A 14,528-nucleotide genomic window follows, 5' to 3' on the forward strand; every position below is an offset into this window, starting at 1 on the left:
GATAGGCGATTTTATAGAAATGAGCTCACCTCAAGTGAACATTCACCAGCTACTTAGATTTATGGGCTCACAACCACCTTTGGAAGAATGCACCAAGTAAGTGAAATATCAGACAGACCTTTCAGAAGAATAATTAGAAATGCTTGTGCCCAGAGCAAAATAGCTAAATTGCACAACTTCCCTTCCTTATCCAACTCAACCTCTCTCTTCCCAGTGGTAATCTCTTATAAAAAATAAAAACAAAGAGAAGATTTTACTTTTAAGACCAGTTTTAGGTTTGTAGCAAAATAGAGAGGAAGGTACAAGCTATCAGATGCAGATTTCCTGCTGACCCTATTGATATTCCTAGTTTTAAATATTAAAATATTAAAAAGGGGTTGGCCTTACAGCTGAGTCTGGTACACTTATAGAAGCCGATCAAGAGACAATGAGGGCAGCTCAGGTCTCTAGCCTGCAGGGCATCCAGATGGTGGTAGATGCTGGCAATATTGCCACCATCCACCAACCCTATGACCCTGACCCATAGCACCTCATGTGCATAAAACAGCAAGATAACTTTTCCTTTTTGCTCGACTAAGTCAACATCATATCCTTTTATTATAGTCTTTTTTAAATTTAAATATTCAAAGTACTGCTTATTATTGTAAATTTAGAAGTTATAAAAAATAGGTACACAAGAAGGGAAAAATACTCTGATATTTCCACCATTTGTTAAGAGATTGGCATATAATTAGTACATGGCATTTATTGGCATATATTGTTATGAAGAGGTAGCAGATTGCCGGGAAGGCCTTTGCATCTAAGGAAAATGGGAAGCAAAGATCCTCACATACTGCCTCCCGATCTCTCAGCTTCCTCGGGCCCCTCTACAGACAGCTTAGACCTCAGTTTGGGCACCAAATTATTGGAAGGTAATTTCATTTGAATGCTATAGATTTGTAGGCAAATATTTTTTAGATGACCTTTTAGCACCTGGCCCATTTGAGTGAGATGAGAATATTAGTATGGTACTTACTCAGCTGCTTTTGCCTTCACCAAAATTTTCTGTGCTTCATTTGCTGCATTATTTAGTTCGTCTTCATCTGTCCCATAGTTCTCACCAAGTTGCATAAATTTCTGCATTTTGTCAAGTTCGTGGGTTAGGTTTTGTGGTGTTATTGGCAGGTGGATGTCAAGTACATGATTTGCAACCTTTTCTATGTCCTCTGGAGGCACATTTTCCTCTTAAATAAAAAGGTGGGTTTAAAGTCATTATATCTCCTTATCAAATCCTGTATCTTTTAAGTATAGCAACAATGAACTCTAAGTCAGTCAACCACACTTGCATTTGATTGTGTGTCCCTAAAATAGATTATATATGGTGCATAGACTCTTCTTCATGCTTCATTTACCCTTTGCTCAGAAAGAAATACTGCTAATATAGGGCTAAATACGTGTTGCACAAGTGATTGTTAGAAAAGTACAAAAACTACTGACTTTGAATATTGCTTATGTTCTCCAAAATATCCTAGCAAATACTGATTATTATAACCACTGAGTCAAAAGCAGTTAAAATGTTTAGAGGCCTGTCATTAAGATTTAAACACAACGAATGAGACCATGGAGAATCGTTGGGTTCGGACCCAACAAAACTTGATTCTAATTCTCCATGGCATTAAGAAGGCTCACAATTTTTGCTCATTTGCATAATTGGGTAATTATATCTGATGCCACTACTCAAAGGCCTATTTTGGAAAGGGAATGTGACAATACAGAGTAAAGTACATGTGAATGACATATAAAGAAACTGTTATGGGATTTACGGCCAAGATGGAGGTGTAGGCAGACATGCTTTGCTCCCTTATACAAACAAAAAAAAACCAACTTAAATACAAAACCCCACAAGAACTGCCAGAAAATTTAACTGTATGGAAATCTGACAACCAAGAAGTTAAAGAAGAAACATTCATCTAGACTGGTGGAAGGGATGCAGATGGCAGCTGGAGAGGAGAGGACCAGTAACAAAGTGGCAGCTGGTGGACTGGGTGGTCTGACATTTGCATTCTGATAAACCGGGAGGAACAACTGGGGAGTGAGGCAGGCTGCAAAACCTGGAATTCCAACCTAGGAAACTAAAACCTCAAAAACCTCTGGTTGTAAAAACCTTTGGAGGTTGTAGTGGTGGGAGAAACTGCCAGTCTCACAGCAGAGTCTGTTGGATGAGCCCACAGGGTCCTAAAATGTACACTGTGAACCCATTCACCTGGAAATAAGCACCAGAAGAGCTCAATTCACTTGTGGGTAGTGGGGGAAGTGACTGAAAGTGGGTGAGAGCCGAGCAAGTGGCATTGTTCCCCCTCGGGTCCCTCCCCCACATACAGCACCACAACAAAGCAAAGTGGGTTACCCCACCCTGATGAATACTTAAGTCTCCTCCCCTTACAACATAACAGGAGTAGAGAGACAAAGAAATATGACCCAAATGAAAGAACAGACAAAGCTCCAGAAAAAGAACTTAATGACAAGGAGATAGCCAAGCTATCAGATGCAGAATTCAAAACACTGGTAATCAGGATGCTCACAAAAATGACTGAGTATGAACGCAAAATAAAGGAAGAAGCAAAGGCTATATAAAGTGAAATACAGCAAAATACACAAGGAACCAACAGTAAAGGGAAGAAAACTGGGACTCAAAGCAACAATTTGAAACAAAAGGAAGAAATAAACATTCAACCAGAACAGAATGAAAAAATAAGCATTCAAGAAAATGAGGAGTGGCTTAGGAACCTCCCAGACAACTTTAAATGTCCCAACATCTGAATCATAAGGGTGCTAGAAGGAAAAGAGGAAGAGCAAGAAATTGAAAATATATTTCAAAAAATAATGAAGGAAAATTTCATTAGCTTTAATGAAGGAATAGACATGCAAGTCCAGGAAGCTCAGAGAGTCCCAAAGTTGGACTCAAGGAAGCACACACCAAGGCACATCATAATTACATTACCCAAGATGAAAGAGAAGGAGAGGATCTTAAAAGCAGCAGAAGAAAAAGAGATAGTGAACTACCTACAAAGAAGTTCCCATAAGACTATCAGCTGATTTCTCAAAAGAAATCTTGCAGACAAGAAGGGTCTGGCAAGAAGAATTCAAAGTCATGAAAAAGAAGGACCTATATCCAAAATTACTCTGTCCATCAAAGCTATCATTTAGAATGGAAGGGCAGATAAAATGCTTCCCAGACAAGGTAAAGTCAAAGGAGTTCATCATCACCAAAGCCTTATTATATGAAATGTTAAAGGGACTTATCTAAGAAAAAGAAGATCAAAATTATGAATAGTAAAATGACAACAAACTCACAACTATCAACAGCCAAACCTAAAGAAAAAAAAAAACTAAGCAAACAACTGGAACAAGAACAGATTCACAGAAATGAAGATCACATGGAGGGTTATCAGTGGGGTGGGGATAGACATAGAATAGGGGAAAAGGTACAGGGAATAAGAAGCATAATTGGTAGGTACAAAATAGACAGGGGATGTTAAGAATAGTATAGGAAATGTAGAAGCCAAAGAACTTATATGTATAACCCATGGACATGAACTAAGTGGAGGAGAATGCTGGAGGGAGGGGGAGTGCAGGACAGATTGGGATGAAGGGGAGAAAAAAATAAGACAACTGTAATAACCTAATCAATAAAATATACTTTAAAAAAAGAAACTGTCATATACATCTATGCTCTACTTTTCAGAAGAATAAAACTGGCCCTCTTTGAGCACTAAAGTGGAAGGTGGATTGTTAGTGTTTGGGGTAACAACTCTTCATCACTGTCTGGCTCCTTATTGAGGCACAAGGGGGATAGTTGGAGATTATTAATTAGATACAGATCTGATCCTGAAGGGGTTTACTGTCTGTGGGGAAGTATAAGTCATTCTACATAAAAACTGATCATATAAGAGCAGAAGAGATGAATGCAAGACAAAATGATGTGGGATCCAGAGGGAGGAGGAAATACTTCAGGAAAAATTTTGAAAAGACATTTAAACTGGGCCTTGGAGGACAGCATGGATGAAGCTTGTGAAGAATTGGGGAGAGGGAAAGGATGAAAGGCATTCTAAGATGAGGGAACCGCAGAAAATGAAAGCTCACAAGAAACAGTTCACAACTCACTCTTGGTGGGAGAGCAGGGTGTCTAAAATTGGAGGAGTGGAGTTTTGGAAATGCTGGGAGCTGATCACAGACATCCCAGAAGTAACTTGGACTTTGATCAGGAGGCAGTGGGAGCCAGAGATGTTTTCATTTAAGCAGCATGATATGAGTATATATCACTTTTGTAATCATTTTTGCTTTAGCTATTTTGTTTTCTATAAAAAGAATATTTTACTTCCTGTAATATGTTTGGAAAAATGTGAAAAGCATTTTTATGAATACATTAAAGCCATATTTTAAATGCAATCAGGGAGTTGGCTCTTTAAAAATAGTAATTCTCTTTGTAAAATATTCTAATAAAACATAATTTAATCTTAACCACATATTCAGTCATCACAGATTTATTGGCATTTATTATGAGATCATAAGTTCAACTTTTTTATATGAAACTGCAGGAGAAATGACACATAACTTAGTTCATAAGGAATTCAGATCACAAGGAAAATATTAAAATGGTCAAAGGAGAATTGAATAGTGGGGCCGCCATACATTCTAATGATGGCTTTATTTGGGCTTTACAGCAAGGAAAAGTGAGAAATGGGTGGTGAAAGCCACTGCTTCCTGGTGACCCAGGGTCTTAGAATTTGACCAGAGAATTTTCCTTTATAGAATAGGATTTTTCTCTTGGCCTAGTCTACTTTTTGCTATAACAATCTGGACACATTTTTTTTCAATTCTTTAGATTAATTAAAGTGAAAATTGTATTCAGTAGCAACAAGAAATAGGACTACTATGGGAATAAACTCTATGACCCAGTGAACTAGGTGGAAAGCAACAGTCTACTGGGACCTGTTGCACCATTTTCACACAAGTGGTCTAGCAGTTTTCATTTGTGTCACATCAGCTGGTATGTGCAGAAATAGCTAACACGTTCCTCCTCCAACCACTTCCTAACTCATTGAAAATTTGCTTTTGAACAAACAAAATGTTCAGTAGGCTGATCCCAACTCCATTCATTTTTACTGATTATTTTGGTCATTTTTATTGACCCTGTTTACTGCCTAATTTTTTTCTTACCATGAAAATCAGGGCTAGAAGCTGCTAATACAATTTCTAGAATCACTGAGATGGAAAAAATACTTGTTTGGCCACAGGGGTCTCTTATAAATATTAAACAGATTAATGAAGTGATTACACAGAATGTAACAGATATCCCAACTGTCAGTTCATGTGCAGACTGTTAAATTGTTGAATTTGGAAGATGACTATGAAAAACAAAGCCTCTTGAAAATAATTTTCTATAATATTGTATCCAAACCGCATCATTTGATAATAAGACTCCATGTTAATTTCCAGCTGTAATATTTGATTTTTATCTTAACTAATAATTCTCTGAGTTTAAAATAAGACTCTCCCAAAATTAGGCATAATAAGGAATAAGTTTATGAGTAAAATAATGTATAATAATAGTGAATTAAATAGTTCCTTTTGGTCAGCCAGAGAGCATAATATGAGATTTGGGAAATAGTCAATAATATTTAATAACCAATATTTGAGATGCTACCTCACTATGATGTTTGATACATTAACCAAAATTTGGCATACCTTCATTTGTATATTCCATCAACAGAGAAAATTATGGAACCCTAACAAGAGAGAAACTGATATAGGCATCATGTTGAACTTTTCCATTTTTAGAAAAATAATTTTAAACACCAAGTTCATCCTTTTGACTAAATTCTAATATTTATTAATAAATTAATCTCATTTTTGGGTACAGAGTTAATATTTTGGGATTATTTCATTAAGAAATTTTAAATCAAGGGGTTTATTATGTTCCTAATTTAGACATGTCATTTCCAATCAATGTAATTTGGAATTGGTAGTGATGTTTGAGTATACATTTTTAAAAATGAAACAAAAACTAGTTTTAATATTAAAAAATTTACCTAACAAAAACTTTTTCAGTGTTTTGATTAAAAGTTTCATTTTTTCTTCTTCAGATTCACTTTGGTTTTTCATATTCCTCAGATTCTCACTTAACTGTAAGGTATTGTTTTTGGAAACTTCTGCCAGTTTACTTATATTTCTTATCTGGAATAAGAAAAAAAATAATGAGGAAAACACAAAAACACACAATTAGGCATGTTCTGTGATGTTCAACTGCTTAGTTGGACCAAATAAAACTGTCACCAAAATTGAAATAGAAGTGTAGATAATTAATTAACCAATTTTAAAACATTTTAGGCCCTGGCTGGCGTAGCTCAGTGGATTGAGCATGGGCTGCGAACCAGTGTCGCAGGTTCGATTCCCAGTCAGGGTGCATGCCTAGGTTGCAGGCCATTACCCCCAGCAACTGCACATTGATGTTTCTTTCTCTCTCTTTCTCTCTCCCTTCCCTCTCTAAAAAGTAAATAAATAAAATCTAAAAAAAAAACCCAAAAAGCAAAACATTTTAAAGGTCTCTTTTAAAAGATATTTGTTTTTGTTATGATGTTTGCTTAATGATGTAAATTTATCTTTTAAAACATTATTAGTATTAAAAATCATCATTTGAAAATAGCATTTGACTTTTCCTGACACAAATTATGTTTTAATGAGACTTTAGCATTCCAAAATATCAACAAATACATAGCAATTACTTAGGGCTACTTACTTAAAGTGGTCATTATGTTTAACAAGTTAAGAGCATTTTCTTTTACACAAGTTAAAACCATTATTTTCTAAATCTTCCTCAAATTCAAATAATGCACTTCTGTCAAAAGCTTAAAGGAGAGCATTCCTTCTATTAAGAAGCAAGTTTGAACTCCGTGCAGGCTGCGGAGATAAACTTCAAACACTTTGTACTTGGTGAGGGAATGATAGGACTGAAAGGCTTGCAACCTACACTTCTAGGTTGCAAGCCTTAAATGTGTGATTTGAGGAAGATCACGGACGTTTTCTTGAGATTCCAAAAAAATTGAGGAAAAGATAAAAAACAGAAGCAACAGGACAACAGGGCCACCCAGCTGAGCTGAGAGCTGCATTGGATGGGTGTGACAGAAGCAGGGCTAATTAGGACCAAACACACCCAGGGGGACCTCCATTTACTTCCCCACAAAGAAAGCCTGCTTAATTGAGCCATACATATTTTGTGGGAAAGGGTTTAATTATATCATTGGCAAATAATAAAACAAAAAGTAAATACATGATTAAAAATATGTATCTTAATTTTTGAGTTGTTCTTTGAACCTCTAGAAATTTTAAACTCTAATCTAGATAGTAGTTGCTAAAACAGATTTTAAAAGTTCTCACAAGGAAAAAATGTAACTAAAAAATGTTAAAAATGTTAACTAAACTTATCATGCTAATCATTTGGCAATATATACATATATCAAGTCATTAGGTGGTACATTTGTCAATTATATCTCAATATAAAAAATGGATAGCAGTAAGTAAGAATACATAACAGCAAAATGAGAATTACAGGAATAAATATTCTGGACAGGAAAGTGCCAAATTATACAGATGAAACCTCAGCGGACATTAGTTGATGCCATATTCAGAAAGGAAGAGATTGCTAAATTACTTCACTCCTAAAACATCTTTCTGCAATCCATCCTCTGTCACAATTCACTCCTGAGAATTCTCTCACAATCTCCCTGGCACTCTTTCCCTTTCTAATCAAGAGGAAAATACCACACCATTTTATCCAACTGACAACCCTGCCCCCACCCTTTTCCAGTTCTCCATTCATGTGCTGATTAAACCGGATTGTGCTAACATGCACTACAGGGGCTATCTTTTAAAAGTATAGTTTAATGGGGTTTGTTTAAGTGTGAAATCTCTGTTTTATGAAAAGGTTCAATATAGTAGTTTAAAATTACATTCAACAATTAAGGATTGTTTTAACCACTGGGATGCAAGACGGGAATTTGTGTTTATGTTCACCGCTGTGTTTCCAACATCTAGATAAATGTCTAGCACATAGTAGTGACTCCTAAGTATTTATTAAAATAACAAAGAATAACATAAGTGAAAAACTATGTAGCAGTACAAAATCATGACTATGCAAATAAAAATTTTCAACATTTGGTATATGTGTAAGGATATTCTCCAACTTGGCTGGTCAGAGGCCTGCTCCAGACTTGGATTCTGGGGCATGTGGAGCAAAGACACAGGACCATCTGGGGCTGAGGCCCATGGGGATGAGGCTCTCAGAGCAAACTGTTGTTCTGTAGTATTTGTGTGTGCATGTGCATTCTTGTGTGTGGGTGTACACGCATGTATAATAGGTGGTTCTCACCCCTTTCCTAAACTTAATCCCCTGTCCTCCTCTCCACTCTCCTCATCTTTCTGAGATGTTTCATGTACATTTCCTTTTTGTTCAGGAACTGGTTTCTGTTGCATGCAAACAAGAATGATGACTGATACAATATTTAACTTAACATTGGTTAAAAAAAGAAAGCACTTTAAGAAGTTGTTTTTTTTTCATCAAAGGCTCTATGTATATTGTCAAAAAAGGGGCAAGCCAGCCCTGACCACTGTGGCTCAGTTGGTTGGGCATCCCCTTGCAAAGTGAAAGGTCACCATTTTGATTCCCAGTCAGGGCCTGTCTGGGTTATGGGTTCAGTCCCAGATTGGGGTGCATACCAGAGGCAACTGATCAATGTTTCTCTCTCACATCCATGTTTCTCTCTTTTTCTCCCTCCCTTCCCCTTTCTCTAGAAATAAATAAGGAAATTCATTTTTTTAAAAGAGAGTGACCTGGTGAGCATTTCATCTGGTTCTCAAGATGAACACAATGTTATTCACAAGATACATAAAGCTGTGTTCATCCTTTAAAGATGATTATAATGCATTAACAAAAAAATTTTTAAAAAACTAGGTCATCAAAAAGTATACTTATCAACTGACCAAAAAAGTAAATGAAATCTTTTCAAATTATTAAAGATTCAATTATAGGTACTTAAATATTACAACAACTTTAAAAATATATATTTTATTGATTATGCTATTACAGTTGTCCCATTTTTTTCTCCCCTTTACTCCCCTCCACCCTGTACTCTCAGCACTCCAGCATTCCCCCCACTTAGTTCATGTCCATGGGTTGTACATTGTAAGTTTTTTGGCTCCTTCATTTCCTATACTATTCTTAACCTCCCACTGTCTATTTTGTACCTACCATTTATGCTTCTTATTCCCTGTACCTTTTCCCCCATTATCCCTGCTCCCCAGCTCCACTGATAACCCTCCATGTGATCTCCATTTATGTGTTTCTGTTCCTGTTCTGGTTGTTTGCTTAGTTTGTTTGTTTTTGTTTTTAGGTTCAGTTGTTGATAGTTATTGAGTTTGCTGTCATTTTACTGTTCATAGTTTTGATCTTCTCTTAGATAAGTCCCTTTAACATTTCATGTAATAAGGGCTTGGTGAAGATGAACTCCTTTAACTTGACCTTATCTGAGAAGCACTTTATCTGCTCTCCCATTCTAAATGATAGCTTTGCTGGATAGAGCAATCTAGGATGTAGGTCCTTCCTTATCATGACTTTGAATACTTCTTGCCAGACCCTTCTCACCTGCAAGGTTTCTTTTGAGAAATCAGCTGATAGTCTTATGGGAACTCCTTTGTAGGTAACTCTCTCATTTTGTCTTGCTGCTCTTGAGATTCTCTCCTTCTCTTTCATCTTGGGTAATGTAATTATGATGTGCCTTGGTGTGTGCTTCCTTGGGTCCAACTTCTTTGGGACTCTCTGAGCTTCCTGGACTTCCTGGAAGTCTATTTCCTTTGCCACATTGGGGAAGTTCTCCTTCATATGTTTTTTGAATAAGTTTTCAATATCTTACTTTTCCTCTTTTCCTTCTGGCACCCCTATGATTTAGATGTTGGAACATTTAAAGTTTTCCCAGAGGTTTCTAAGCATCTCCTCATTTTCTTGAATTCCTAGTTCTTTCTTCTATTCTAGTTGAATGTTTATTCCTTCCTTCTGCTCCAAACCATTGCTTTGAGTCCCATATTTCTTCCCTTCATTGTTGGTTCCCTGTATGTCTTTTTTTATTTTACTTTTCATAGACTTTCATTTTCCTCTCTTTTGTGACCATACTCAACCATTTCTGTGAGCATGCTGATTACCAGTGTTTTGAACTCTGCATCTGATAGGTTGGCTATTTCTTCATCACTTAGTTCTATTTTTGGAGCTTTGATCTTTCATGTGGTTAATTTTTTTTGTCTCAGTGTGCCTATTACATACTAAGGGGTGCAGCTTTAGGTATTCACCATGGTAGGTCAACCCACTTTGCTATATTGTGGCACTGTATGTGGGGACAGGTCAGAGAGGGAACAATGCCACTTGTTCAGCTCTCAGCAGGTTTTCAGTCACTTCCCCCACTACCCATAAGCAAATTGGGTCATTCTAGAACTGATTCCCAGGTGGGTGGACTCGTGCACATTCCAGGACACCATGGGTCTCTCCAACAAACTCTCCTTTGAGTTTGGGAGTTTCTCCTGCCACTGCAACCCCCATATTTTTACAGCCAGAGATTCTGAGGCTTTCTTTTCCCATACTGGAACCCTGGGTCGCACAGTCAGTTGTTTCTCCAGGTATATCTGCACATAAATGTGAGACCACTTGGTCTGCCAGCTGCTGCTTCACCCACCTGGTCCTCCAGCCACTGCCTTGCCATGCATACTCTCTGCCTTGGCTGTTCATCTCTGCCCCTCCTACTAGTCTGAATGAATGTTTCTTCTGTTATTTCTTGGTTGTGGGACTTCCATACAGTTTGATTTTCTGGCAATTCTGGTTATTGTTTGTTTTTAAATTTCTTGTTGTCCTTCTTTTGGTTGTGGGAGGAGGCAAAATGTATCTTTCTATACCTTCATCATAGCCAGAACTCTAAAATAACTTTATGGAGATAGTTGATCCAGCCAACATGGAGGTCAGGGTAAACACAGCTTGCCTACTTGCACAACCACAGCAAAAATATAATTACATTATAAAACAAATACCATCCAGAATCATAAAATCCACCTGTATGGAAGTCCAACCACAAGGAATTAAAGAAGTCACATTTGGCCCTGCCTGGTGCAGCTCTGTGGATTGATCACTGATCTGCAAGTCAAAGGGTAGCTGGTTTGATTCCCAGTCACGGCATATGCCTGGGTTGCAGGTAGGTTCCCAGTAGGGGGCATGTGAGAGGCAACTACACATTGATGCTTTTCTCCCTTTCTCTCTCCCCTACTACTCTGTTTAGAAATGAACAAATAAAATCTTTTTTAAAAAATTCACATTTATCTAGATGGGTAGGAGGGGCAGAGATGTGGAGAGGTGCAGAGAGGCATGGAATGGGTGGTTGCACACCCATCTGTGGTAGATAAAAATCAGGAGAGATACCTTTGCAGTGAGGGATCCCAGCACCACACTGGAACACTGAGCCCAGGGTTCCGGGGCCAGGAAGATAAGTTCCCATAACTGCTGGCTGAAAAAACCACTGGGGGTTGGGGTGGCAAAAGAAGCTGCAAAAGTCTCTGGAGTCTCCTCTTAAAGGGCCTGCAACAAACTTAGGACTTATGCAGACTCAGTCCTCTGGGCTTCAGCACTGGGGCAGCAGCTCGAAGGGCATCAGTGGCACATGGGGAGAAATGGAAGTGTCTGGCATCAGGGTGAGTGCTAAGGGATGGCTTTCTCCAGGACAAAACTCTAGAGGCCAGGCAGCACAATTGTCCCCTTTCTGAACCCTCCCCCTCAAAAGCCACAGAGTAGCAACACCATATCTGAGACTACATCAACCTGATTCACATGGGTTGCCCAGATCTGGGGATTATGTAACGCTCTGCCCTATCCAGTTTACTGGTGCACTTTTCTACAACAGGCCATGCTACTTAGACAGGGAGTCCAAAGCAGCTCTACCTAGTACATAGAAACAAACACAGGGAGGCTGCCAAAATGAGGAGACAAGGAAATACGGCCCAAATGAAAGAAAAGATCAAAACTCCATAAAAAGAACTAAACAAAAGGGAGATAAGCAATCTATCACATACAGAGTTCAAAATACTTCTCCCAAAACACTTCTCCCATCATTAGAATGCTCAAGGAACTCTTTGGGTACTTCAACAGCATGAAAAAGACCCAGACAGAAATGAATTTTATACTAAATGAAATAAAGAAAAATTTACAGGGAATCAAAAGTGGAATGGATGAAACCAAGAATCAAATTAGTGATTTGGAACACAAGGAAGAAAGAAGTATTCAATCAGAACAATAAGAAAAAAAAAAGAATCTGAAAAAAAAGAGGATAAGGTTAGTAGCCTCTTGGACAACTTCAAATGTACCAACATTCACATCATAGGGGTCCTGGAAGAAGAAGAGAAAGCAAGAACCTGGAAATCTATTTGAAAAAGTAATGAAAGAAAACTTCCTTAATCTGGTGAAGAAAATAGATATGCAAGCCCAGGAAGCAGAGAGAGTCCCAAACAAGATGGATGCAAACAGGACCACACCAAGACATATCAAATTAAAATGCCAAAGGTTAAAGAGAAAGAGAGACTCTTCCAAGAAGCAAGAGAAAAGCATATAGTCCTACAAAGCAGTTTCCGTAAGCCTATCAGCCGATTTCTCAAAAGAAACTTTGCAGGCTAGAAGGGACTGGAAAAAAGTATTCAAAGGGATGAAAAGCAGGAACCTACAACCTAGATTCTATCCAGCAAAGCTATCATTTAGAATGGAAGGGCAGATAAAGTGCTTCCCAGACAAGATAAAACTGAAGGAATTCGCCATCACCAAGCTATTAGTATATGAAATGCTAAAGGGAATCATATAAGAAAAAGAAGAAGATCAAAACAATGAACAGTGAAATGTCTATAAATTCACAACTATCAATAATTGAATCCAAATAACTAAGCAAACAAACAGAACAGAAACAGAATCATAGATATGGAGATGATTTGGAAAGTTGTCAGTTGGGAGGAGGAAGAGGGTAAATGGGAAAAGGTACATGGATTAAGAAGTATGACTAGGTAGGTACAGAAAAGACAAGGGGGTGTTAAGAACAGTATAGGAAATGGAGCAGCCAAAGAACTTATATGCATGACCCATGGACATGAACTAAGGGGGGCATTGCCAGAGGGAATGGGGGGTCCCAGGTAGAGGGGGGCAAAGGGAGGAAATTTTGGACAACTGTAGTAGCATAATCAATAAAATGTATTAAAAAACACTTTATCATGTTTATCAACCTAGGAAGGAATTCAAGGCATAAGGGTATATTCCTATTAAAATGTTTTCTAACATTAAATTAAATTTTAATGTTAAACTGTGCATATTGGTAGAATTTTAAGTATACACTTGAATTGATAAAAAAGTATTCTTTACTTTGGGAGATCTATAGTTTTCAAAACTTTAGGAGTCTTCTCATTTCAATGTAGTGTTTACTATCAAAGAAATATGTCTACTGAAGTCTATGTTCTATAAACATATAGTAATGGAAATATTACAGAAATAGAAAATACGTCAATATTCACATCTACTTCTAAATCTACATTTATCTCTACATCTATATCCTGTATTTCCAGGCCTAATAAGAATGCCTAATATCTAGAATCATCCTTTCACTTAGATTCTAAATGGCAGTTTTAAAAATTTCAAATAGTTTGCTTAATTGCTTTATGGATAAATAAGAGAAGACATTATTTACCTGATTCTTCAGCTCTTGAGCCTGACTGCTCAAATTATGAATCATGGACTCTGTTTGCTGAGCTTTCTGAAGGGCATTCCTAGAGAGGGCCAGGGAGTCCCGACAGCTTGGGCCACCACATGACGAGAGCCCACATGGCATGTCCCCTCGTTCTCCACATACCTAACAGGAGAGATGACTTATATTAAAAAACAATTTGCTGGCGGAGTTCTTTTAAATGTTATTCAGGCTCACTGAGGCAAGGCATTGTCTATTCATGTTTTTCTTCAATAGTTGTTCATATTTACTGTACAGATGTGACCCATGAAATGTTTCTTAAATAACTAAATTAGCATCTAAATTATTTATTATCAGCCTTGTGCCAACCAATGTCATTTTTATACTTATATTTTTTGTGGAAAATTGTCAAATGTCTAGCATTTCCATGTTAATTTTATTTAAAAAAAAATAAAAGTTACCTTTTACTTATAAAGAAGCAGAAATAGCAAACTGTACTCTTTGGGAAACAGTAAATAATATAAAACAATAAAGTCAAGCTACAAGTTATACTCTTTGATATTTCTTAAATTTTGACTTAAGAAATAAAAACAAATATATTTATATTATTTATACATTAGATAATAGAACACATATATTTATACATTTATAAAAAAATAAAAAAGAACTATAAGGTATGACAGGAAAATATGATGGAAGAGATCTGTGTGCCAAGTAGAGGTGACAAATGTTTTTATTACACCA

The 14,528-nt window shown here is 37.1% G+C and overlaps 1 protein-coding gene across 3 annotated transcripts in view; it reads right to left on the bottom strand.

Moving 5' to 3' along the window:
* The window catches only part of LAMB4 (laminin subunit beta 4), a 119,856-nt gene that overhangs the window by 12,265 nt on the left and 93,063 nt on the right, over positions 1 to 14,528 (bottom strand). For all 3 annotated transcript variants that reach the window (XM_036010791.1, XM_036010789.1, XM_036010790.1), the window contains exons 29-31: positions 13,788 to 13,949; positions 6,072 to 6,216; positions 1,016 to 1,223 (exon numbers count right to left, since the gene is read on the bottom strand). In XM_036010791.1, the coding sequence (XP_035866684.1) occupies positions 1,016 to 1,223; positions 6,072 to 6,216; positions 13,788 to 13,949 (515 nt within the window). The remainder of the gene's footprint in view (positions 1 to 1,015; positions 1,224 to 6,071; positions 6,217 to 13,787; positions 13,950 to 14,528) is intronic.

The sequence above is a fragment of the Phyllostomus discolor genome, chromosome 10 (assembly GCF_004126475.2).
Source record: "Phyllostomus discolor isolate MPI-MPIP mPhyDis1 chromosome 10, mPhyDis1.pri.v3, whole genome shotgun sequence".
Taxonomy (NCBI): Eukaryota; Metazoa; Chordata; class Mammalia; order Chiroptera; family Phyllostomidae; genus Phyllostomus; species Phyllostomus discolor.